The sequence below is a fragment of the Eleutherodactylus coqui genome, chromosome 4, assembly GCF_035609145.1.
Source record: "Eleutherodactylus coqui strain aEleCoq1 chromosome 4, aEleCoq1.hap1, whole genome shotgun sequence".
Taxonomy (NCBI): Eukaryota; Metazoa; Chordata; class Amphibia; order Anura; family Eleutherodactylidae; genus Eleutherodactylus; species Eleutherodactylus coqui.
In genome coordinates this window covers 40,264,125-40,287,141 of record NC_089840.1, presented here as the reverse complement: position 1 = coordinate 40,287,141, position 23,017 = coordinate 40,264,125, and the positions used below count along the sequence as shown (strand labels likewise).

At 45.6% G+C, this 23,017-nt stretch overlaps 1 protein-coding gene across 5 annotated transcripts in view; it reads left to right on the top strand.

Moving 5' to 3' along the window:
- CFAP44 (cilia and flagella associated protein 44) overlaps nt 1-22,574 on the top strand; it is a 55,647-nt gene extending 33,073 nt beyond the window's left edge. For 4 of the 5 annotated variants that reach the window (XM_066599314.1, XM_066599312.1, XM_066599315.1 and 1 more), the window contains 13 exons: nt 3,153-3,346; nt 4,261-4,429; nt 7,127-7,304; nt 7,541-8,035; nt 9,463-9,666; nt 9,742-9,937; nt 13,040-13,150; nt 14,437-14,567; nt 14,770-14,886; nt 16,065-16,266; nt 16,367-16,527; nt 18,229-18,363; nt 22,237-22,574. In XM_066599314.1, the coding sequence (XP_066455411.1) occupies nt 3,153-3,346; nt 4,261-4,429; nt 7,127-7,304; nt 7,541-8,035; nt 9,463-9,666; nt 9,742-9,937; nt 13,040-13,150; nt 14,437-14,567; nt 14,770-14,886; nt 16,065-16,266; nt 16,367-16,527; nt 18,229-18,363; nt 22,237-22,425 (2,482 nt within the window). In that variant the 3' untranslated portion in view covers nt 22,426-22,574. The remainder of the gene's footprint in view (nt 1-3,152; nt 3,347-4,260; nt 4,430-7,126; nt 7,305-7,540; nt 8,036-9,462; nt 9,667-9,741; nt 9,938-13,039; nt 13,151-14,436; nt 14,568-14,769; nt 14,887-16,064; nt 16,267-16,366; nt 16,528-18,228; nt 18,364-22,236) is intronic. The other variant, XM_066599313.1, reaches the window with a different exon arrangement.
- Nucleotides 22,575-23,017: the final 443 nt, after the last annotated feature.

The window sequence follows — 23,017 nt, the reverse complement described above, 5'->3', positions numbered from 1 at the left end:
CGTTTTTTTTTAACCATTTAGGACACGTACAAATTTAACATTACTTTTCAGCATTTTGAGGAACACTTTATTTTCCGGCACCAAGCCAAGATTGTAAATTCTCATAGGTGTCAGAATTATAGATAACCCCACAAATGACCCCATTTTAAAAACTACACCCCTTAGTGTATTCACTGAGGGGGGTCAGGAGTATTTTGACCCCACAGTTTCTTTTCAGGAATTAATGCAATTTAGAGTAAAAAAAATACAATTTCATATTTTTGCAAATACGTAATTTTTAACACAGAATTTTTTTCTATAGTGCACATGAAAACGAGGATTTACACCTCAAAATGCATACCCCCGTTTGTCCCGTGTTCAGAAACATACCCATTATGGCCCTAATCTTCTGTCCGTATGTACAACGGGGCCAAAACCGAAAGGAGCAGCCAGTGGCTTTCAGATCAGACATTTTGCTTGAAGGCGCTTTAGGCCCCATTGGTCACTTGTAGAGCCCTCGAGCGGCCAAAACGATAGAGAACCCCCACAAATGACCTCATTTTGGAAACTAGACCTCTTAGCGCATTAATCTAGGGGTGTACTGCAAATTTTTACCCAACAGTTTTTGAATGAAGCAAAGCAAAGCAGAAGGAAAAAATTACGATTTTTGTTTTTTTTATCAATTATGTGATTTTAAAAACATTTTTTTTTGGACAGCAGACATATAAATGGAGGCTTTCACCCAAAAATGGATATCCCCGTTTGTCCCGTGTTCAGAAACATACCCATTGTGGGCCTAATCTTCTGTCCGTATGCACAACGGGGCCCAAACTGGAAGGAGCAGCGGGTGGTTTTCTGAACAGACATTTTGGTTGAAGGTGTTTCAGGCCCCATTGCCCACTTATAGAACCCGTGAGCGACCAAAACGACAGAGGACCCCCACAAATGACCCCATTTTAAAAACTAGACCCCTTAACGCATTCATCTAGCGGTGTACTGCGTATTTTGACCCCACCGGTTTTAAATGAATTGAAGCAAAGCAGAAGGAAAAAATTACGATTTTTGTTTTTTTGGCAATTATGTAATTTTAAAAATAGTTTTTTTTGTACAGCATACATAGGAATGAAGACGTTCAGCCCAAAATGTATACCCCCATTTGTCCCGTGTTCAGAAACATATGCATTGTGGCCCTAATCTTCTGTCTGGATGCACAACGGGGCCCAAACTGAACGGAGCGTCAAACTTTAACTGTCTTTTGACTTTTACGTGACCGCCATTATCCACTGGATAATGGCGATCACGTGACCGAAGACCGCTCACCGCGGCCCCCCGTGACATCTCTAAGCTCTTGGCTACCTTTAGTAGCCAGGAGCAAGGAGATTTTAAATTTTCTCTTGCCCTCCCCAGCTTCTTCGCTTGCGTCCACCATTTTGGCGACGGGCGCATGCGCCAAAACTGGGGGAAGGTCCGTGGATAAGGATCCCGTCAGGGAACCTCGCTGGTGGCCTTATTTAAGTAATTTCACCTCCCTTCACGGATCCGATCCGTGACGGGAGGTGAAAATTGAGCTTTTTTTTACTTTTACGTGATCGCCGTTATCCATTGGATAATGGCGATCACGTGACTGGGAAACGCGTACCGTGGCCGCCCATGAAATCTCCAGGCTCTTGGCTACATTTAGTAGCCATTTAGTAGCCATTTTGGCGACGGACGCGTGCGCAAAAGCCGGGCAAGGTCTGCGGTTAAATCTGGGGGCTTAAGGTACCTAATTTCATCTCCCCTCATGGATCATATCCATGAGGGGAGATGAAACAAACTTTTTATCTTCTTTTTTTACACTTTTTAAACTTTTTTTTTACTTTTACATGATCGCTGCTATCCATTGGATAGCAGCGATCATGTGACCGGGAGCCGCATACAGCGGCTCCCGGTGACAGCTCCCAGCTCTCGGCTACTCATTCTAGCCGGGAGCAGGGAGTTTTTAAATTTCCCGGGCCTCCCGGCTCTCTGCGCATGCGCGTGACGTAATTCGGCTGGCGCGCATGCGCAGATGCTGGCGGCAGTGCTGGGGAGAAGACCGAAGGATCCGGACGCTGCGGAGGACCGGGGGTGAGTACTCTCAGCTCCCCTTACGGATCCGATCCGTAAGGGGAGCTGAAACTTTAATTGTTTTTAACTTTTCATTGAGTTTAACGCGATCGCCGGTATCCGGTGGATACCGGTGATCGCGTTATCGGGGGTGGGGTCCCGCGGCCCGGGATGACAGCTCCATGCTGTCGGCTACCTCCGGTAACCGGCAGCATGGAGCTATCACGTCCTGAGCCTGCAGGGCTGTCATTCCTAGAGGATGCATAAAACTACGTCCTCTAGGAATAAAGCCCAGCCGGCCAGGACGTAGTTTCCCGATGGGGCCGTCGTTAAGGGGTTAAAGCCCTTGGGGATATCAGATATGCATACACGGCAGCTGTCAGTTGTCTTTGACAGCTGACACCTGGCGGCAAGGGCCTCCATTAGAGATAGCTCTAATCTCAGTCATTCACCATTTAGATGCTGCTGTCAGGTCTGACAGCGGCACTTCAAAGGAGCTTCCTCAGTCACTTGAAATGGCTCGCCTACAATGAAATCATGGCTGGCCATTCGTGTATCTTGGCAGCTGTGTAGGCCACCGGGTTTTCTTTGTATTTATGCCTATTAAGCCCTACCTGTAGCAAGACTTAATAGAATGCCAGCAGCATGTGTGCTGCAGTATTGCGCTAGTTCAAGTATCCTATTGGGACTACAAAAAAAAGTTAAAGTATTTATAATTATTACAGAAGTAAAATATATTAAAACATTTACAAAAAAAGCCTTTTCTCATTTTTAACATAAAAAAGATATATTTGGTATTGTCGCGTCCATATATGTCCAATCTATTAAAATAAAGCATTATTTATCTCAAACAGTGAACACTGTCAGAAAAAAAACACACCACCAGAATTGTGCTTGGTCATCGCAGCTCCAAGAAAAAAATTGAATAAAAACCATTTAAAAAAATCGTAGACTATATAGGTGGTGAGACCCCTGCTGGTCAAATGTGTGCATTAGAGTGAAGAAAAGTCACCAGTGACTGACCAGAACATGGGAGGTAGGAATGTGCTCTCTTTGATCTGTCATGTTGGACTTTTATGTTCCAGGTTCCGGGATAAGGTGGAATTTGACACAGTGATCGTCCGCGCAATCAACAGCGAGCATCAGGTGTCCACGTACCGCCTCCTCTTACTCTCCGAGAAGTACTGTAAAGTGCAGGGGATGGATGGGAAGAGAAGGATGACCCGCTACGATCTTTATCAGAAAGAGGCAGATGTCACTAAAGAGAGTCGAGAATCAGGTGAGCATCATCTATAGTATTGGGGCAATACAGTAGGGAGGATAAAGAAGGGTGTTATAGAGATTATGTATACTCAACTAGGTAGGCACAGAGACTATACAGATAGGTTACCATAGGGAAGATTAGTGACCGTGATCTGTAGGTAGGTTACCATAGGGAAGATCAGTGACCGTGATCTGTTCTCAGGCAGGTTACCAGAGGAGATATCAGTGACCATAATCTGTTCTCAGGTAGGTTACCATAGGGAAGATCAGTGACCATAATCTGTTCTCAGGCAGGTTACCATAGGGAAGGTCAGTGACCATGATCTGTTCTAAGGCAGGTTATCATGGGGAAGATCAGTGACAGTGATCTGTTCTCAGGTAGGTTACCATAGGGGAGATCAGTGACTGTTATCCAATCTCAGGCAGGTTACCACAGGGAAGATCCATGACAGTGATCTGTTTTCAGGTAGTTTACCTTAGGGGAGATCAGTGACCGTGATCTGTTCTCAGGTAGGTTACCATAGGGGAGATTAGTGATTGTGATCTGTTCTCAGGCAGGTTACCATAGGGAAAATCAGTGACTGTGATCTGTTCTCAGGTAGGTTACCATATGAGAGATCAGTGACCATGATCTGTTCTCAGGCAGGTTACCATAGGGGAGATCAGTGACCATGATCTGTTCTCAGGTAGATTACCATAGGGGAGATCAGTGACCATGATCTGTTCTCAGGCAGGTTACCACAGCTGAGATTACTGGGATCAGTCTAGTCTTGGGTAGTTTATCACTTGGCAAATTACTGAGGATAATCTGCTGTTAGGTAGGTGATCAATCGGGAGATTGCTGGAGGTAACTGGACTGTTACTAGGCCTACAATATACTCTGTGATCTTTATGGTCAACGATCATTCCTTGTGTCCCATCTCGTTGCAGCCACTACAGGAGCGGACGACCTTAGTGCTATGGGACAGGGGCAGAAGCACAGACAGCGGTGGGGGGGCAGACGCATGGAGGGACGTGTGGAAAGAATCCAGAAGATCATTGAGAAAGCAGAAAAGGCAAAATCCAAAATCCTACAAAGAAAGCAGGAATGGGATAAGCTGTAAGTGTTAGAGCTTGTATCCAGGAGAGGTTCCGTTCTCTGCTTGGGTCTTTATGACCGTGTGATACGGACGCTCCCGAGTTCTGTGGTTTTAGGCCCTTTTACACAGAATCATTATCATTCAAAAAAATCGTTGGATTGTGCGAATTTGAACGATAATCATTAAGCGTAAAGACAGCCAAGGATTAAACGACAAACAATAAATCTGTATGCTTATCATTCATTTTATGCAGGCATAAAAACCATCGTTCACAGTTCATTACGTGTAAACAGCGACCGGTCAGTAGTTCACGCTCCCTACAATGCCCTAAACAACGGCGCGATTGAGGAAAGAAAAATGTAAATGATTTATCTGTGTGTGAAAACTGGCTGTATTTTAAAGCCAACGACTATGCCATCATTTGCTTGTGTGAACCCTTTATGTTGGATGCTTTTCATAACCTTGTGTGTGTGCAGTACACATCTGAGTGCGGGCTGTGTTGTTGTATGTCGGGGGAAGTTATTTTGTAATGGTTTGTTCTTCTGCAAAAAGAATCATAAAAAATTAGCTGATTAATAAAAAAAAGAGGTTATATCTAGAAGCACTGCACGCACTGAAGACTACTTCATACCAGGAGCACTGCACGCACTGAAGAGTACTTTATACCAGGAGCACTGCACGCACTGAAGACTACTACATACCAGGAGCACTGCACGCACTGAAGACTACTTCATACCAGGAGCACTGCACGCACTGAAGACTACTTCATACCAGGAGCACTGCACGCACTGAAGACTACTTCATACCAGGAGCACTGCACGCACTGAAGACTACTTTATACCAGGAGCACTGCACGCACTGAAGACTACTTTATACCAGGAGCACTGCACGCACTGAAAACTACTTCATACCAGGAGCACAGCACGCACTGAAGACTACTTCATACCAGGAGCACTGCACGCACTGAAGACTACTTCATACCAGGAGCACTGCACGCATTAAAGACTACTTCATACTAGGAGCACTGCACGCACTGAAAACTACTTCATACCAGGAGCACTGCACGCACTGAAGACTACTTCATACCAGGAGCACTGCACGCACTGAAGACTACTTCATACAAGCAGCACTGCACGCTCTAAAGACTACTTCATACCAGGAGCACTGCACGCACTGAAGACTACTTCATACAAGCAGCACTGCTCACACTGAAGACTACTTCATACAAGCAGCACTGCACGATCTAAAGACTACTTCATACCAGGAGCACTGCACGCACTGAAGACTACTTCATACCAGGAGCACTGCACGCACTGAAGACTACTTCATACAAGCAGCACTGCACGCTCTAAAGACTACTTCATACCAGGAGCACTGCACGCACTGAAGACTACTTCATACCAGGAGCACTGCACGCACTGAAGACTACTTCATACCAGGAGCACTGCACGCTCTAAAGACTACTTCATACCAGGAGCACTGCACGGACTGAAGACTACTTCATACAAGCAGCACTGCTCACACTGAAGACTACTTCATACAAGCAGCACTGCACGCTCTAAAGACTACTTCATACCAGGAGCACTGCACGCACTGAAGACTACTTCATACCAGGAGCACTGCACGCACTGAAGACTACTTCATACCAGGAGCACTGCACGCACTGAAGACTACTTCATACCAGGAGCACTGCACGCACTAAAGACTACTTCATACCAGGAGCACTGCACGCACTAAAGACTACTTCATACCAGGAGCACTGCACGCACTGAAGACTACTTCATACCAGGAGCACTGCACGCACTGAAGACTACTTCATACCAGGAGCACTGCACGCACTAAAGACTACTTCATACCAGGAGCACTGCACGCACTAAAGACTACTTCATACCAGGAGCACTGCACGCACTAAAGACTACTTCATACCAGGAGCACTGCACGGACGGAAGACTACTTCATACCAGGAGCACTGCACGGACTGAAGACTACTTCATACAAGCAGCACTGCACGCTCTAAAGACTACTTCATACCAGGAGCACTGCACGCACTAAAGACTACTTCATACCAGGAGCACTGCACGCACTGAAGACTACTTCATAGCAGGAGCTGTACGCACTGAAGACTACTTCATACCAGGAGCACGACATGCACAGAAGAGTACTGTATATTTAGGAACACTGCATGCATTGGACTTTTATCATCCGAACCCCTTAATAATATCCTGGTCGGACTGTCTGATCTGTATGGGTGCAGCTCAACACTTCCCTGGCAGAGGATTCCGGAAGAAGGATCAGAGACGTTTTTTAGCAACCAACAGGGATGGCTGTTGGGCGCTTCCGCATAGGAATGAGCATCACTCAGTGAATGCTGGCAGAGCGGGCCAGGGATTGCTCCGGCCGCCCACCTCACTCCACAGTAAACAGGCCGTTATTCATGTTTACACAGGCCAATCATCATTTGATTTTTATGCCTGCAGAAACTGCATGATGAACGAATCGTTTAGTGTAAAAGGGCCATTACCTCCATAGACATTTGAACATTCCTGTGTATGGCAGGGCTGGAGGAAATACTGTCAGACTGTTCATCCGACACTTGTGAAGGTGTATGGGTACCTTTACATCCAGGGACACTGCATATACCTCTCTTTGCACCTTTCTGTAAATGTACCCATATTCCCTACTTTACATGTAACAGCATTTCTGCTGTTTGTTTCCAGGTACAAAACTAAGCCCAGCGAGGACTACGAGGACCCAGATGATGTTCTGGCCATCAAAAATGCCAAGGAGAATATGGGAGACTTTAAACTGAAGACCGCCAAGGATTACACTGTCCCCGAGCACCTGCGAATCAATGCGGAAAGAAAGCGGAAGGAGCTGGCAATGTTAGAAAGCATGGTATATCTGTGTGTAACACAAACATATAAAGCCCGGGGTGTGACTGTGTTCATAGGACATGAGTAGAGGTCAAACAGGTCATACAAATCTGATACTGTAAGCCCTTCACGGATCTCTTGACACCGCTACTCAGTGATTAACATGGATCAGTATCAGATTATTGATGTATTACTGATGACTGTATAGAATTTGCATTAAAGGTTCCATATAACCGTGATTTGTGTTTCCTTTTAAAGATACATGAGCATAAATCATCCATGAACCGTTCCATCATGGCGCTGCGCGATCTCAAGCTAGAAACAATAGAAAAGATGAAGAGTCTGGGCCGAGAGGTGAGAATTATCCAGGAGGCATTGGACCCATCCAAACACCTCCCCATCCCGAGAGTCCCTTTAGTGCTCGCTGACGAGACGCCAGAGAAGAAGTTCCAGTACGACAGCGAGACACTCCGCAAGTTCCAGCTGGAGCAAGAGAACCGGATCCAGGCACAACCAGCAACGGAGGGAGGAGGTTTTGGTGCCTTTGACACTTTTGGAGGAAAACAGCAAACAACAGAAAAGCAATCAGAGCCGCATTCCAGACCGTCCACCACGGGCACTACGAGTTCTTACCGGATGGCGTCTTCCCAGAATCGCAATGTACAAAATACGGAGCTGTCTGACCTGGAGAGAGAGGCCCTGCGGAGAGAGGAAATGAAGAATTTATACATGCAGGAGAATCTTATCCAACAGGTAACATATAGAGGGAGGAACACAGAATATGACAGCAGTATCTATTATAGTGAGCCCTACTGTAGTGAAAGGCAAATCAGTGCACCCACCACCCCATTATTGGTCGCATAGACTCTGCCTGCACTATACTTACTCCACTTCTAGGGAGATCCTTTGTGTTGGTCAATGGTTTTTACACCAGGGAAGAATTGCAAGAGTACATATGTACCCCATCAGTCCAATTACAGGTACTGTATATGTATTTATCCTAGTCATTGGTTTTCACTATGCCTGGTACTGCATAGTCTGCTACTCTTTTGGTGATCCCGGAGGTTGGATCCCCCACAATTAAACATTGATGGCCCTCAGTGTTAAAGTCTCTGAGAACCCCTTTGGTGGCAGGTTTATTATTACCATGTCATGCCTCACAGGGCAGGTTTTTTAAATGAGTCAACAATGCAATTAAAACCCCCAAGATTTCAGATGACAGCTCATGGCTCTGCACATTTCAGCACTAGAGCTGTCCACGGAAATCTTCCCAGAGTTTAACTGCATGGTCTGCATGGCATTAACCTTATGTGGCTCAGTTAAGGCCCATTTAAACGCAACGATTATCGCTCAAAATTCGTTTTAAACGACTGAACTTGAGCGATAATCGTTACATGTAAACACGGGCATCGGGCACTTTTCCTTTGAGCAATGACTTTAAGGTGAACTTAAAAATCCATCATTCAGCTACTGGAGATAAAGCAAACACCTTTATCTCTCAGTAGACTGCAGGCTGTTATCTCCATGGGGAGCTGGCAGTTCACATTGTATTCTGCTGGCACCAATCAGGAGAATAATGCAGCTGTGTGCACAGCTGGGCGTGTGATTAATCACACACTGGGCTCTGCAGACAGCTCCTGGAGGCCCTTTTACATGCAAATGAAGATGATAAAGTGTTAATGGTCATCAGTGGCCATTAACACTTTATGCAAAAAGATCGCTAAAACTTTCAATTGTTTGAAAGATTATCTTTGTGTGTAAATGGGCCTTTAGTTCTTCCTACATCAGATGACTGTACAGTGCCTGATGTAAAGATAACAATTCCTAGAATGCAAATGCAAAGGAAACTTTGTGCCGACACTGAATAAGGGGAGGCTGGAAGAGTACAGCTCTGAAGCTATAGAATTATGACTGCAGCTATGATGTACACGGTACAAGAAAAGCAAAGTTGCATAAACATGAAAACTCTTTACCCATGCTCCAGGGCTGACATGCCCTTGACTCAGGATAACTGGCAATTGCAGTAAGAAATGCTATGGCGGTGTTGCATTGGTTGGCAGTGGATGTACAGTACCACTTCCATTTTGTATACATAGTAGTCATATTCTATCCTTCCACTTTACTCCTCTCATTGGTCCAAGTGGAAATCCTCAGTCTTTCCTCCTTCCACCTTATAACAGATGAACAAACTGGCCATAGATTTTGACGCGGAGCTCCGCATTGTACGACATAGGAAGATGCAGCTGGATGTGCAGATGAAGATGGCTGACTTGCAGCACATCACACTTTTTGAAGAGCTTCTCCTGCTGAAGGAATTTGAGAAGCGAGAGGACATCTTGCAGGAGAAAGTCAATGACCGAATCACAGAGTTGGATGAAATAAAGGTAGGTCTACTAGTGCCCAGAGAGAAGTTGTGATGATCTAAACATCACAGTGTTGTTCTTTGTCTTTTCTTGTAGAGGAAGTCTGAAGATTTTTTCCAGCAGTTGGAGACCAAGAGGAAGGAAGTCTTGAGGCTGCAGGAGAGGGAGAAGGCATTACATTCTGCCTTCCAGACGTCTCTGGGAGAGGGCAACAAATTTGCCACATTTCTCACCAAAGTCTTTAAAAAGAAGATCAAGCGGGTGAAGAAGAAGGAGGTGCGTGGAGATGAAGGTTGGTGTCCAGCTTGTGTCTCCTCTCTCTGGTTGGACATTAGCGTACCTTTATACTATGCAACCATTGTTCAGATAGTCGCTCAGAAAAGTCACTGAAGTGTATGAACGACACACCAAATGAAAGCTTTTACACAAATCAATGGTTGCTCATTAGTTGTTCACCGAGATATCGTTCATAGAGGGAATCTCCATGCAAAGTCATTCATAAGTCATTCAAATACAGCTGTGACTTTACACCAGACTACTTTTGATCAACCAGCAACTATTTTTTAGGGTGAACTGAAATAAAATGACTAGCGACTTATGTGAGCGAATTATTGGTAATCACCCCATTAACCCATTAACGCCATAAGACGTAAATCTACATGCTGGCAGAGGGGTACCTAATGCAACAGGACATACACTTACGTCCTGTTGATAGTGCAAGAACTGAAGAGATCCTGTGCTGTCCGACAGCAGGAGACGGCTATCACTGATAGCCGGCCACCTGCTTCAACAGCGGGGGTGCATTGGGACAGCGACCTCCGCTGTTAACCCCTTTCCTGCTGTGATCTATGTAGATGAAACGGATAGTTCGACGGGTTGCCATGGCAAAAGGACGACAGCTACAGGCGTCCTATGATCGCTAATACAAGCGATAAGGCATTGCAGGACAGAAGTCCTGCAATGCCTTATCATAGTGATCAAAGCTGCTATTGTACAAGTCCCCCTACAGGGACATAAATAGTGTAAAAAAAAAAAAAAAAAAAGATAAAAATTAAAATCCCACATATTTGGTATCGTCATATCTGTAACAACGCGTACATTAAATTGAACACACTGTTTATCCTGCAAAAAGCTTTTAAAAAACCCTTAAAAAAGTGGGCAAAATGCTTATTTTTTTTATTTTGCCTCCCAAAAAAAGCAATAATAGTGATCAAAAAATCTGTATGTACTAGAGATGAGCGAACGTACTCAGTAAGGCCGATTTCGCAATCGAGCACCGCGATTTTCGAGTACTTCACTACTCGGGTGAAAAGATTCGGGGGTCGCCGGGGGGGCGGGGGGAGGCGTGGTGGAGCAGGGGGGGTAGCAGCGTGGAACAGGTGGGAGCTCTCTCCCTCTCCCCCCCACTCCCCTATGCAACCCCCCGCTCACCCATGGCGCCCCCCAAATCTTTTCACCCGAGTAGTGAAGTACTCGAAAATCGCAGTGCTCGATTGCGAAATCGGCCTTACCGAGTACGTTCGCACATCTCTAGTATGTACCCCAAAATGGTACCAAAAACTACAGCTCATCTCACAAACAATAAGCCCTTACAGAGCTGTGTCCATGGAAAAGTAAAAAAAGTTATAGGACTTTAAATGCATCGATTTAGGGAAAAAAAAATTCTAAAAAAGGGTTTTATTGCGGAAAAATGGAAAAACCAAAAAGAAAGAAGAATTTTGTTATCACTGTAATCGTACCGACCCGCAGAAAAAAATTGATGTGTTTTCTCTCCCTGCAATCATAAAAAATTAATAAAAGTTTTACAATATAGTTTTATGTACCCAAAAATGGCAGCAATAAAAAACGCCACACAAACAACAAGGCCTTATACGGCTGCGCCACGGAAAAATAAAAAAGTTATTGTTTTTGAAAAATGGAGATGAAAATCCGCCAAAAATCCTTGCGCCCTTATGCCCAAAATAGGCCATGTCATTAAGGGGTTAATGGCTGTGTTTACACTGAACAACTGCTATGTGCATTTGCTCTTTTGATCGATTAATTGAGTGATCGTCCCGTGTAAGGCCATCCGTAGGCTCCATTTACACGGAGCGATAAATCGTTTGCACGAGCGACAAATTGTCCAGTTTATACAGGCAGACAAACTGCTTGCATATCGTTCAGTCGTTCGCATTCAGCGTACCAGCGAGTGACTAAATGATCGCTGTTCACACGTGCGAACGATTATTTTCACGCCTTCATAAAATGGACGATGAACGAGAAGCAAATGTTTAACATTCACATCCCACGATCCAACGATTGTTTTTAGCGATAATTGTTCCGTGGAACAGAGCCCGTAGACTTTCTCATTTCTAGAGATTGTGTCCAACTTATTTTTGTGGTGGAAAGGACCAGAATTGGTGAATAAAAATACTGGAAAAATGCAATGTTTCTATAAATTTACAGATTGCACACGCATCCATGCACCTAATAATGGCAGCAAACAATGTCCATACTGTACTGTACAGATCTAATACCAACAAGCAGTACTTATAAATCACTAGGCTGACACGAACATAAAATGTTTGGAAAGATGGTTATAAATGTTTATGGTTATGAGGATCCGGCTTGAACTGTTCGCCGTCCGCGGCACGGTCTTCTACGCTTTAGGGACATGGCAACAGTTTGATATAAACGTCGCAAAGCAATGCATGACTCTTCCTAGCGGCGCTGTTGGCTGAAGCACAATAGCGCCACTAGACTTAACATAGGAACTTTGACCAGGCCTGATCGGTCACTCAATGTATCAGACTCAGACTTTATGATTTTATGGCGGCGGTGAGGATGTACCAAATCTAATGACACCAAAATCATCCACCAAAGGGGGCAAAGCGTGGTGCAAGAAAAAGCCTGTAGGCTTCTTTATATTAGATACTTTGCACACAACTATTTCCACCGTACAGTGGAGGAGCCAGGCCTGTCGTGGGCAATCTCGTTAGCCTCTTCTACACATGCAAGGGTCCTGCTCTAACTAATAGGACATTAGCATCTTCACAAGCCTGTGGAAAAATAGGGGACGTCATTCGTGTCAATCAAAGGCGGAGGGATACAAAGAACTCTTCCTGCGGCTGGGAGGGTCTGGGCACGTCCATTCGACTGTACAGCCTTCATTAACATAGGGTGCTGGAGTTTTAGAAAGTATGTTTCCCAAGGTATATGGGAGCAATGGACATGTTTAGGAAGGTGGCTTCGTTTATAAGAGTGCACTAAGGATGATTTAATGGGGTGAAAACAAGTGACAGGTTCCTTTAAAGATATAGCTTAATATCCGTTGGGGTGTTTGGTGTTTTATGGACTTTGACTGATCATGATGGGAATTTCACTTTACTTACAAAAGCATTATTTGTTTTCTTAGAGGAAGACGAGGACAGTGATGACGATTCGGATGAAGAGTCCATGTATGAGAGTGACGATGAGGAGTCCGAGTCTGAAGAAGGCGTTTTTGATGATTCTGTTTGCCCAGACAGTGAGTATTGTCTGATTGTCTTTTACATAATTGAAAGCGCCCCTCGGGCCTGGACAAACACGGATGGACATACCAGCTTCTCTGACTACCTGATGCTCACTGTGCATTAGTATGTATCATTGGTCTAGGACAATACACCTGCTGTGATAGTAAGTAGTGCTGGCCAGAAGTGTCTTAGGCCTGCCTCACATAGACATTTTTTACAGTGTTTAGCGCTGCCTTTTGAGCTCAGCGCTAAATGCTGTACAACGCTTCCATTCATTTCAATGGGGCTGTTCACACAAGCGTCAAAACTCTGTGCTTTGACAGTGATGCATGTCCTATCTTTGGCCGTTTCAGCCCTGCATCACCCATTGAAATGAATGGGCAACGTTAGCAGCGCTGCTGAAAGGGCGGCACAGAAAAAAGTATGCTTCACGATTCTGGCGCTGTGCAGGTCACTGGCACTGCTTTCCGGGGCTTAGGGCACTTGTCAGACGATCTTTTACTAGTGATGGGATTTGAAGACCCCGCCTCCAGCAAGAGATTGCTCTGATTGGCTAATCCAGCGCCAATTGCAACCAGTGCTGGATGCGCTAATCACAGCCATTCAATTAATAAATGGCTATCGGTTCAGCCAATCAGAGCAATCTAGTGCTGGAGGCATGGTCTTGAAACCCCGTTACCAGCAAGAGATGCTCTGCAGCCACAGACAAGTGCCTGGGAGCCTGCAGGGACAGCAGACGGCACCTACTAGGTGAGTATTTTATTTTATTTTTTTCAGTTTCTTTGGCTGCGTTATCAGCTGTGCTGAAATCACAAAAAACGATGCATTTACTACAAACGCCTGTGTGAGGGAGGCCTTAGACTATCAATGCATACTCATTTACAATGTGCATCAGGTAGTCAGAGAAGCAGTTCGGCCATACTTGTTTGTCCAGGCCCAGAGGGTCGCTCTAAAACAGCTTAACACTTGCAACTAAAATTGGGATCACCCTATGGTGACCGTTACCCATGTGAGTTGTCACCATGAGCCCTGCTGCCTGAAGCCAGTGATATGTCTAATTGACCCTCTTGCCCATAGCTGATGGCATATCGTTGTAGCCAAACAGCCCTCCGTGTTCTCCCTATTGATGGGCTTTTGATTGTACTTTCCAACACCTGAGAATTTGTTACATTTGTATCAAACGTAATCTAGAAAATATTCTGATCTAAACAATAGACAAACAACAATCATCCTCAGGATGATTCACTTTCCTGCATTGATACATTATAATAAACATTTTGTGTCTCTTTCTTTCTTTCAGACTGTGATCCCAAATTGTTTGATAACGTCTTAGAACTAAGAGAGAAAAGACTGGATATTGAGGAGGCACTGATGGAAGAGAAAAGGATGATGGAAAATCTGAAGAAGGAATGTGATTCATTGACCAAGAAGGTGACTCCTTGGATGTGGTCTGATCTTAATGGGGGAGATCTCACAGAATGCCCTTCATTATTCAAACTGGTAGCCAGTAGACTTTTGTATTCAGCTCTGGATGTGACTGGAGTATAAGATATGATGTAACGCGGAACATAGTAAATAAGGCAAAATTACTTAGCTTCTGTGTGATGGATTTTACATCTGGTTGTCTCTGCAGGTTAAGATAGTGGAAGGGAACCTGAAGACAGCGGAGGCTGAACTAGAAGCCTTCCAGCGGGAGAAGCAGCAGAAGCTCAACGAGCTGTACGTGGTGGTTCCTCTAAAGCTCCACCAGGTAACGCGCAGAGCTGGACATTACATCCACTTGCCGGACACTGGACATAAGTTGGACACCACAGGGCACATACAAAGTTCTAAGGTCTTCTAATTTTTTTCTGAAAAACTACTACCCAGAGAGTTAAATGTCTTGTCACTTCTGAACCTAATCTCCCTCTTGACGTACACATTTTTCACAATGTCGATGCCATGATTGCATGGTCACTGTGAATGCTTCTTTAGGGTTCTGTTTTGTCCACTGGAAAATCAGTGATGCAAGAGCGGCACGACTAGAAAACGTGCAACCATGGAGAGCGTCCTTCATTCACATCTCAACCATTGTGACAATCAATGGAATGAAGGGACCGTTCATGCCATCATTATGTGTCAAGACGTGATCGTCGGTCAACATTCTCAGCACCCACCTGGAGGAAACTTTCCGTATCTTCAGGTCATCATGTAAGATGGTGTGCATGAATCCGGCTTAATGACAACTTTGCAGGCAATCTCTTTCCGTCAATTGGCGGTCCTCCATAGGCACTTACTCTACTTGCGCGATCACGTTGTAGGACCAGCTGGTGCGTGGCTGAGGCTCCTTTGGTTCTTTCGGACATGACGTTTGGCCTTCTTTAAACTGTTGCATCAATGAATGTACATTTTTGACATACATGGCACCTTCATCGCAGGTCTTACTCAAATGACGAATGTTAATGGTTGTCATTCCTCGAATGTGAAGAAAACGGATGATTATACGCTGTTCTTAGAATGTGAATGTTGCCATTCTAAGTACTACAAAACCCATCCAACGCCAACCGCTGTCATGTGTGTTCTGTGTAATGGATGATGCTGCCATCTGTCTCACTTCCCTGAAGAATGCCGACGTCTTCTAAAATTTTGGATGCAACCATGCAGAATCTGCTCCTATTCCTGAGAAAAAAATGAGGAGACCTTAGAACTTGAATGTACCTCCTATCTGATGGACACCACACCACACATACCTGTTGGACGTCATTCTGCAGGTATCTGCTGTACACCACACTACAACAGTAGTCTCTGATCTGCGTCCTAAGTAACGCTGTATGTGCTCTGTGTATTATACCTTATATTATTGGGGTGCAGCAGACACAGTTTGAATCTAAAGCTCCTTCTCCTCTTATTGGGAGACTCTTGGGGTGACCTGTTATTTATCTCGTACAGGTTGATTATGTCATCAATGGAGAGATTCCCAGTGACTTGTCCCAGGCCCTTGTCTTTACCAACCATTCCCTGGAGAGTCTACAGCATCGTATCAGGGAGCTACAGATGGAGAAGGTGGAGCAGCGAGAGTTGTATAAAAAGGCCAAGGAGCAGCACAAGCAACTTATCCGGGAAAAGAAAGAAATGGAGGCTAAAATACAGAGTGAGTAACCAAGGGACCGGCAGTGAGGGCCACCCACGACTCCACTGGTAAATCACACTCTAGTTTTATATGGCGGTAATATGTTGTCACTGTACCCCAGGTCTGGAGGAGATATGTCGCCAGCAGATGATGATGAAGTTTGGCCGATTGGTGGACCTAGAAACTCTCCAGACCCTGTCTGTGAACACCAGCCTGGAGGAGCTGAAGATGAAGTCCGCACAGAGGCAAGATGAGATGGACCGTGAGATCACACAGTGGGAGGTGAGGATGAACCTTACAAAAGGTCTCAGTGAGGATTAAAAAACAAATAATTTCTTACTGACGTGCTGAGGTCTTTTTTTCTTGTCGTTACCAACTTAAGGCCTGAGGTTGCATTACTGAGAGATTCTGATACCATGTCCTCTTCTGATTTCTGTCAGACTTAGGGCTGTCATGAAGACTTTGTGTGGGTCCAAATCACCATCCACATTACTTGAATTGAAAAGTGGCAGATGTGGATGATGAGACACGGGGGCACACCATCAGAATCACTCAGTAGTGCAGCCTCAGTCTTTGAGCCAAGGAATCAGATCTCAGCATAGGAAGAAGGAAAATATTAAATAAAGTTCAGTGTTAAATTGTATATATGCAGGCATATATTTACCAGAATTTGAATCTTTCCATGGAACAGTTTTTATTGCCCCATTTGGACATTGGAAAAGTTTGTTTGTTATATGAGAGGTATCCCCCAATATTCCCTGAGTCGTCAGCTCAATCTAATGAGCGCTGATTCAAAAGCATATCGAATGGCGCTCGTTTAACTCTCCTTCACACAGACCAAGAATCGGCTTATAGGATGAGTGATCTCTATTCGCACAGGGAAATTTACAACCAATCAGTGAGCATTTTTATGCTCGCTGTAACTGAACGATCAGCTAACAAACGAGTCTTCCCTCATTCGTCAGCTGACCTTTGGTCCTTTTACACAGCTTGATTGTTGGGCGAATTAATGTTTAGAGGAACATTCGGGCCTGATCAGCCCATGTAAAAAGACCATTAGTCTGGACAGTCTGGGACCTTGGTGCTCTTCCCTCTAATCCCTGTGATACAGAACTGCATCAAGTAAATATTAACCTACAGCCTCCTAATAGTTAGCTTTAAAGCAGCTTGATATACAGACCCACATTACATCCAAAAGTATTAAACAGAAGTTGTGATCTAGTACTGCCAAGGTTACTATCTGCATCTCTGGTGGTCTAGGTCAGTGAATGGGTGAGTTTAGGTATCCCTAGTAGTCTAGGACAAGGAAAAAGTCAATATCGGTATACCTGACCGTGTAGGACAGTGAAGGCCTTAACGTAAGGATCTCTGCTGATCTAGGTCAGTACATTGCTTAATTCTAACACAGTAAAAAGGGTTAATGCAGCATACCTGGAGTCCAGAGGTTACATCTCCTGGCTCCAGCGTTGTCTCTGCACTGATTATAATGATGAGTGCAGAGAGGGGATAGAGAGGAAGGAGCAACTACTGTACAGCTACACAGCTTGGGAGCAAGTCAGAAGCGCTCTGCCCAATCATTAAAGGGAACCAGTCATCACCTATGAGCACCATAAGTTAAGTTATAGTGCTCATAGGGCAGGTCCTGGGGAGTGCATACTTCCTCAGCTTTCCTTTCCCATGCTGTCATAGAAAGCAATGTATGTGCATGCTCACAGCTTGCAGAGATGAGTCCACTGTACTGTCCACGCATGGACTTTCACAAATGACAGCGTGGGAATGAAGAGCTAGGTAAGTATAAAAAGTACAACCCAGACTCCTTAGGACCTGCCCCATGAGCACCACAGCTTAGTGCTCATAGGTGATGACTTTAAAGTGGCTCCCTTTAAAGAGATTGTCTAGGAATTCAACAAAATAGCCCCATTCCTGCAGACTGTGGGAAACCCATCCTATTCGCGCCATATTCTTCTATTCTGCTTTCAAAAGCTCAAGGTGATGGAGACCAAGAGGAACCTGATGGAAATCACATGCGATCAGACAAAGAAGATGGAAAGGTTGAACGAACTGCTGACAGAGAAGAAGAGTATAGAAGCCAAACTGGATGCCCGACAAACTGTGGTGGTAAGTCTTAGGGCAAAACCAAAACTCCACTCTGTAAATATACACAGGAGATCAATATTGTGTCACTTTCTTCTCATCTGCGGCCCCCTCAACTAACAGCTCTGCTCCAGCCCCAAATACTCTAAGATAACAGTGGTTAGAACAGAGATGTTAGTTGAAGCTGCTGATCTGTACCAGGACCCTCACCTACCATATGCCATATAAAATACTGGTATCTTCTTGAGTGGCAGAGGGGCCTTTGGGTCTCCTCATGCAACAAGACCCAGGTGAGATTGTTAACTCTGGACCTCCTAAGGAATGTCCAAATCTTTCAAACAAACCATATACACGGATGTGCCAAAAGGGACAGGAATTAATAAGTATGACCCTTCCTCTAGCCCAGTTAAGTCCAGCAAGTTAACGTAATAATAATAATCTTTATCTGTATAGCGCCAACATATTCCGCAGCGCTTACATAGACAGGGGGAATAAAGAAAGACAAAAAATACAAAAATTGCAGAACCAACATACATAGTAATCAGTTGATGGAAACAATAGGGGTGAGGGTCCTGCTCCAACGAGCTTACATACTACAATTAATGGGGTGATACAGAAGGTAAAGGGGCTGGAGATGTGCCCGGTATGGCGAGGTGGAGAGTGAGGGATACTATACACAGACAATGGTCAGATATTTGGCCGTGTGACAGCAGAATCAGTATGACTGCAGGAGCGGTTTATGATGGCTAGCAGGAATTGCAGTCAGTAGGTCAGGGAGCATGTTATCAGGTGGCGTATAGAGGGGTTTGTTTAGGGAATGCGGTAAGCCTCCCTGAAGAGGTGCATTTTTAGAGCATGCCTGATGTTCTGCAAGTCCTGGATTGCCCGGGTAGCCTTTGGTAGTGCATTCCAGAGGACCGGTGCTGCTCTGGAGAAGTCTTGGAGGTGGGAATGAGAAGTTTGAATTAGAGGGGTGCACAGTCTAGTTTCGTTAGCAGAGCGGAGAGCCCGGGTTGGGTGAAGGATTGAGGTGAGGGAGGCAATATAGGGTGGTGCTGTGCTGTGGAGGGCTTTGTGGATGAAGGTAACGAGTTTAAATTTAATTCTGTATTTAACGGGCAGCCAGTGCAGTGACTGGCACAGGGCAGAGGCGTTCGAGTATCGGGTGGACAGGAAGATGAGCCTGGCTGCCGCATTCAGGATGGACTGGAGAGGGTAGAGTCTGGTGCAGGGGAGGCCGATCAGCAACGAGTTGCAATAATCGGACCGTGAGTGGATGAGGTCAACAATAAGCGTTTTTAGCGTGTCTACAGTGAGAAAAGAGCGGATTCTTGCGATGTTCTTGAGGTGCAGCTGACATGTTCGAGCCAGAGATTGGATGTAGGGAGTAACCCCAAGGCAGCGGGTGTATTGTCTAGGAGTTATGGTGGCACCACACACTGAGATAGAGATGTCAGGATGAGGTCGGTTAGTGGAGGGTGGAAATACCAGTAGGTCAGTTTTAGAGAGGTTAAGTTTTAGGTAGAGAGAGGACATGGTGTTTGAGACAGCGGACAGACAGTCGGTGATGTTTTGGAGGAAAGGTGCAGAGATGTCACGGGAAGAGGTGTATAGCTGGGTGTCGTCAGCATAGAGGTGGTCTTGGAGACCAAATCTCCTGATGGTTTGGCCAATAGGGGCTGCGTAGATAGAGAAAAGGAGGGGGCCGATGACCGAGCCCTGGGGGACCCTAACAGCAAGGGGAAGAGGACAAGAGGTAGAGCCAGCAAAGGAAACGCTGAAAGAGCGGTCAGATAGGTAGGAGGAAAACCAGGAGAGAGCAGTGTCCTTTAGGCCGATGGAGTGAAGCATACTGAGGAGGAGTTTGTGGTCAACAGTGTCAAATGCTGCGGAGAGGTCAAGGAGGATCAGTAGGGAGTAATCGCCCCTCGATTTGGCTGTCAGTAGGTCATTGGATACCCTTGTAAGGGCAGTTTCTGTCGAGTATTGGGGTCGGAAGCCAGACTGTGGGGGGGGTCGAGGAGAGAGTTCTCTGATAGATGGCTTACAAGGTGGGAGTAAACCAGGCGTCTAGTAGTTTGGAGATGAAGGGGAGATTAGAGATGGGTCGGTAGTTAGCAGCATCAGTTGCATCAAGAGTCAGCTTCTTTAGCAGTGGGGATATGGTGGCGTGTTTGAAAGAAGAGGGAAAGATGCCAGAGCTCAGAGAGAGGTTGAATATAGTGGTGAGATGGGAAATGACCCCTGGGGAGAGGGATCGGAGGAGGTGTGAGGGGAGAGGGTCGCTAGCGCAGGTGGTGGGGCGAGCAGAGAAGAGCAATTTGGAGACTTCTTCCTCTGTCGTTGGTCTGAGTACAGACAGTGAGCAGGAGCTAGATGCAGTGCTATCAAGACTAGGGTCAGGGCTAGTCTGGGATTGGGAAGTTATTTCCTGACGGATGTCATCAATTTTCTTTTTGAAGTAGGAAGCCAGCTCTTCAGCACTGAGATCCGTCACCGGGGGCTGCGGTTTAGGGCTGAGAAGGGAATGAAAAGTATCAAAGAGTCGTTTAGGGTTGTGCGATAGTGAGGAGACGACAGAGGTGAAGTAGTCTTGTTTGGCGTCTTGGAGGGCGAGGTTGTAGGTTTTGAGCATTAATTTGTAGTGGAGAAAGTCCGCGGACGTTTGCGACCTCCTCCACAGCCGTTCAGCACTTCTAGAGCACCGTCGGATGAAGCGTGTGTGAGGCGTGAGTCAGGATTGCCGCGTTCTACATCGGCATTGATTCCACAAGTAGATTGAAGACATCTGGAGAGATGTTGAGTGATACAATCTGGATAGCCACACCTAGCTCCATGGTATTTGTAGTGCAGGATCCCGGGTGTTAATGGACCACACATCCCATAAATGCTCAATTAGGCTCATGTTAGGTAAACATGCAGGTCACACCATTCATAGAAACTCCCACAATGCTTCTCGAACCGATTCTGCACAACGTGGGCCTGATGGCACGGTGCATTATCCTGCTGAAATATCACATTATTGTGGGGTACATGAAGTCTATGAAGAGCTACAAATGGTTACCAGAGCAGAGAAATGTAGCCGGCACCAGTCAATGACGTGTTTAGGCGGACCAGTGGACCCAACACAAGTCATTACAGCACACCCCACACCAGTATAGAACTACCAGCAGCCTGCACAGTGCCTTCTTAACATCTGGGGTCCGTGGCTTTATGGGGTCTGTGGCACACACAAACCCTACCATCAGCTCAAAACAATTGGTACCATAGCTCATTGGACCACACTACATGTTGCAAGTCCTCTAGGGTCCAGTTAGCAACCTCACAAGCCCAGATGAGACTCTGTGTCAAAAGTCATGGTATTAACAGGAGCGCTCTGCTGGGTCTTCTGCTCCCATGTCGATGGAAGCAAAAGAACGCAGCAGTGACCTGTGGGATGTGTGGCATCTCCTGCAGTGACCACGGATGTGATTACTGCCACAGTTGCTTGTCTGTCTACACAGACAGTTCTAGCCAGACACCGCCGGTCGCCATCATTAAGCACCTGTGAATGACCACTGCGCTGTTCACTGAGGGTGGTAATGCCTTCTATGATGTATACGCGAAACACACATGATACTGTGGATCGAGGAATGTTAAATGCCCACACAACTTTGGAAATGGAACGTCTCATCCATTTGGTACCCAATATCAGGCCTCGATCAAACTCTAATTATCCACGTCTCCTTCCCATGAGCACGCTGCCCGGTGTCCCCAACTTATACATCTGTGGGCGTTCATCACCTAAGGCAACACCACTTCATAATACATATTGCTATCCCATGACTTTTGGCAGATCAGTGTATATTAAAAGCGTACTTTTCTTCTAAAATCTGACTCTCTGATGTCGCTGCTCAGGGTGAAGAATTTCAGGGCCCACGGAAAGCTGACATTCGGGAGAGGCAGAAGCTACTCCAACTGGTTGAGATGCAAACTCAAGAGATTGACAGTCTGAAAGAGGAGATTTTACTGCTCAGCAAGAAAGGAGGGAACATTCTGCCACCCGCACACCCGCCCGCTGCCCACAGCGCTGGCTCTCTGGTCTGATCATTATCCCCACCATCCATTTGTTTGCACCTTCTCTTAAGCTCCACAGCTATGAACACCTTGTCTTAAAGTCCAAATGTACCCCGAAAATTCAGGTTGTATCCAACGTGTTTCTGCTACTGAGTAACATTAAACAATCCTGCGCAGGCTCCACCGCGTCACTTGTAACTCGCAGTCATATTGCAGGATTACTGCAAAAAGTTGCCGCTTTTTTTCCATAGGGAGCTGTATAAATTGGGGCCGTGGAAATCAAATATCCCTGAACTAGTGATCAATGAGCTAGCAATCACAAGGATATGTAAATCCTTTGCACTTTGCACTGAAATTAAATCTTATCCCTTATTATCATTATTATTCTTTTTTTTAAAGTCTTTTTTTTTGGGGTGGGGGTAGGAGTTGGAGGGGTGTTTAGAGACAATCCCCGTTTTCACATCTGCGTCAGAACCTCCTCTGGCCCGAGACTTTGTCAGAGATCCGGTTGAGAATACTGGAAGAAAAAGCGCTGCATGCAACGCATATTCTTCTGATCAAATGGTCGGAAAGTAGGCAGACCCCATTATAGTCAATGAGGGCCGTCTGGACCTGCACGGTT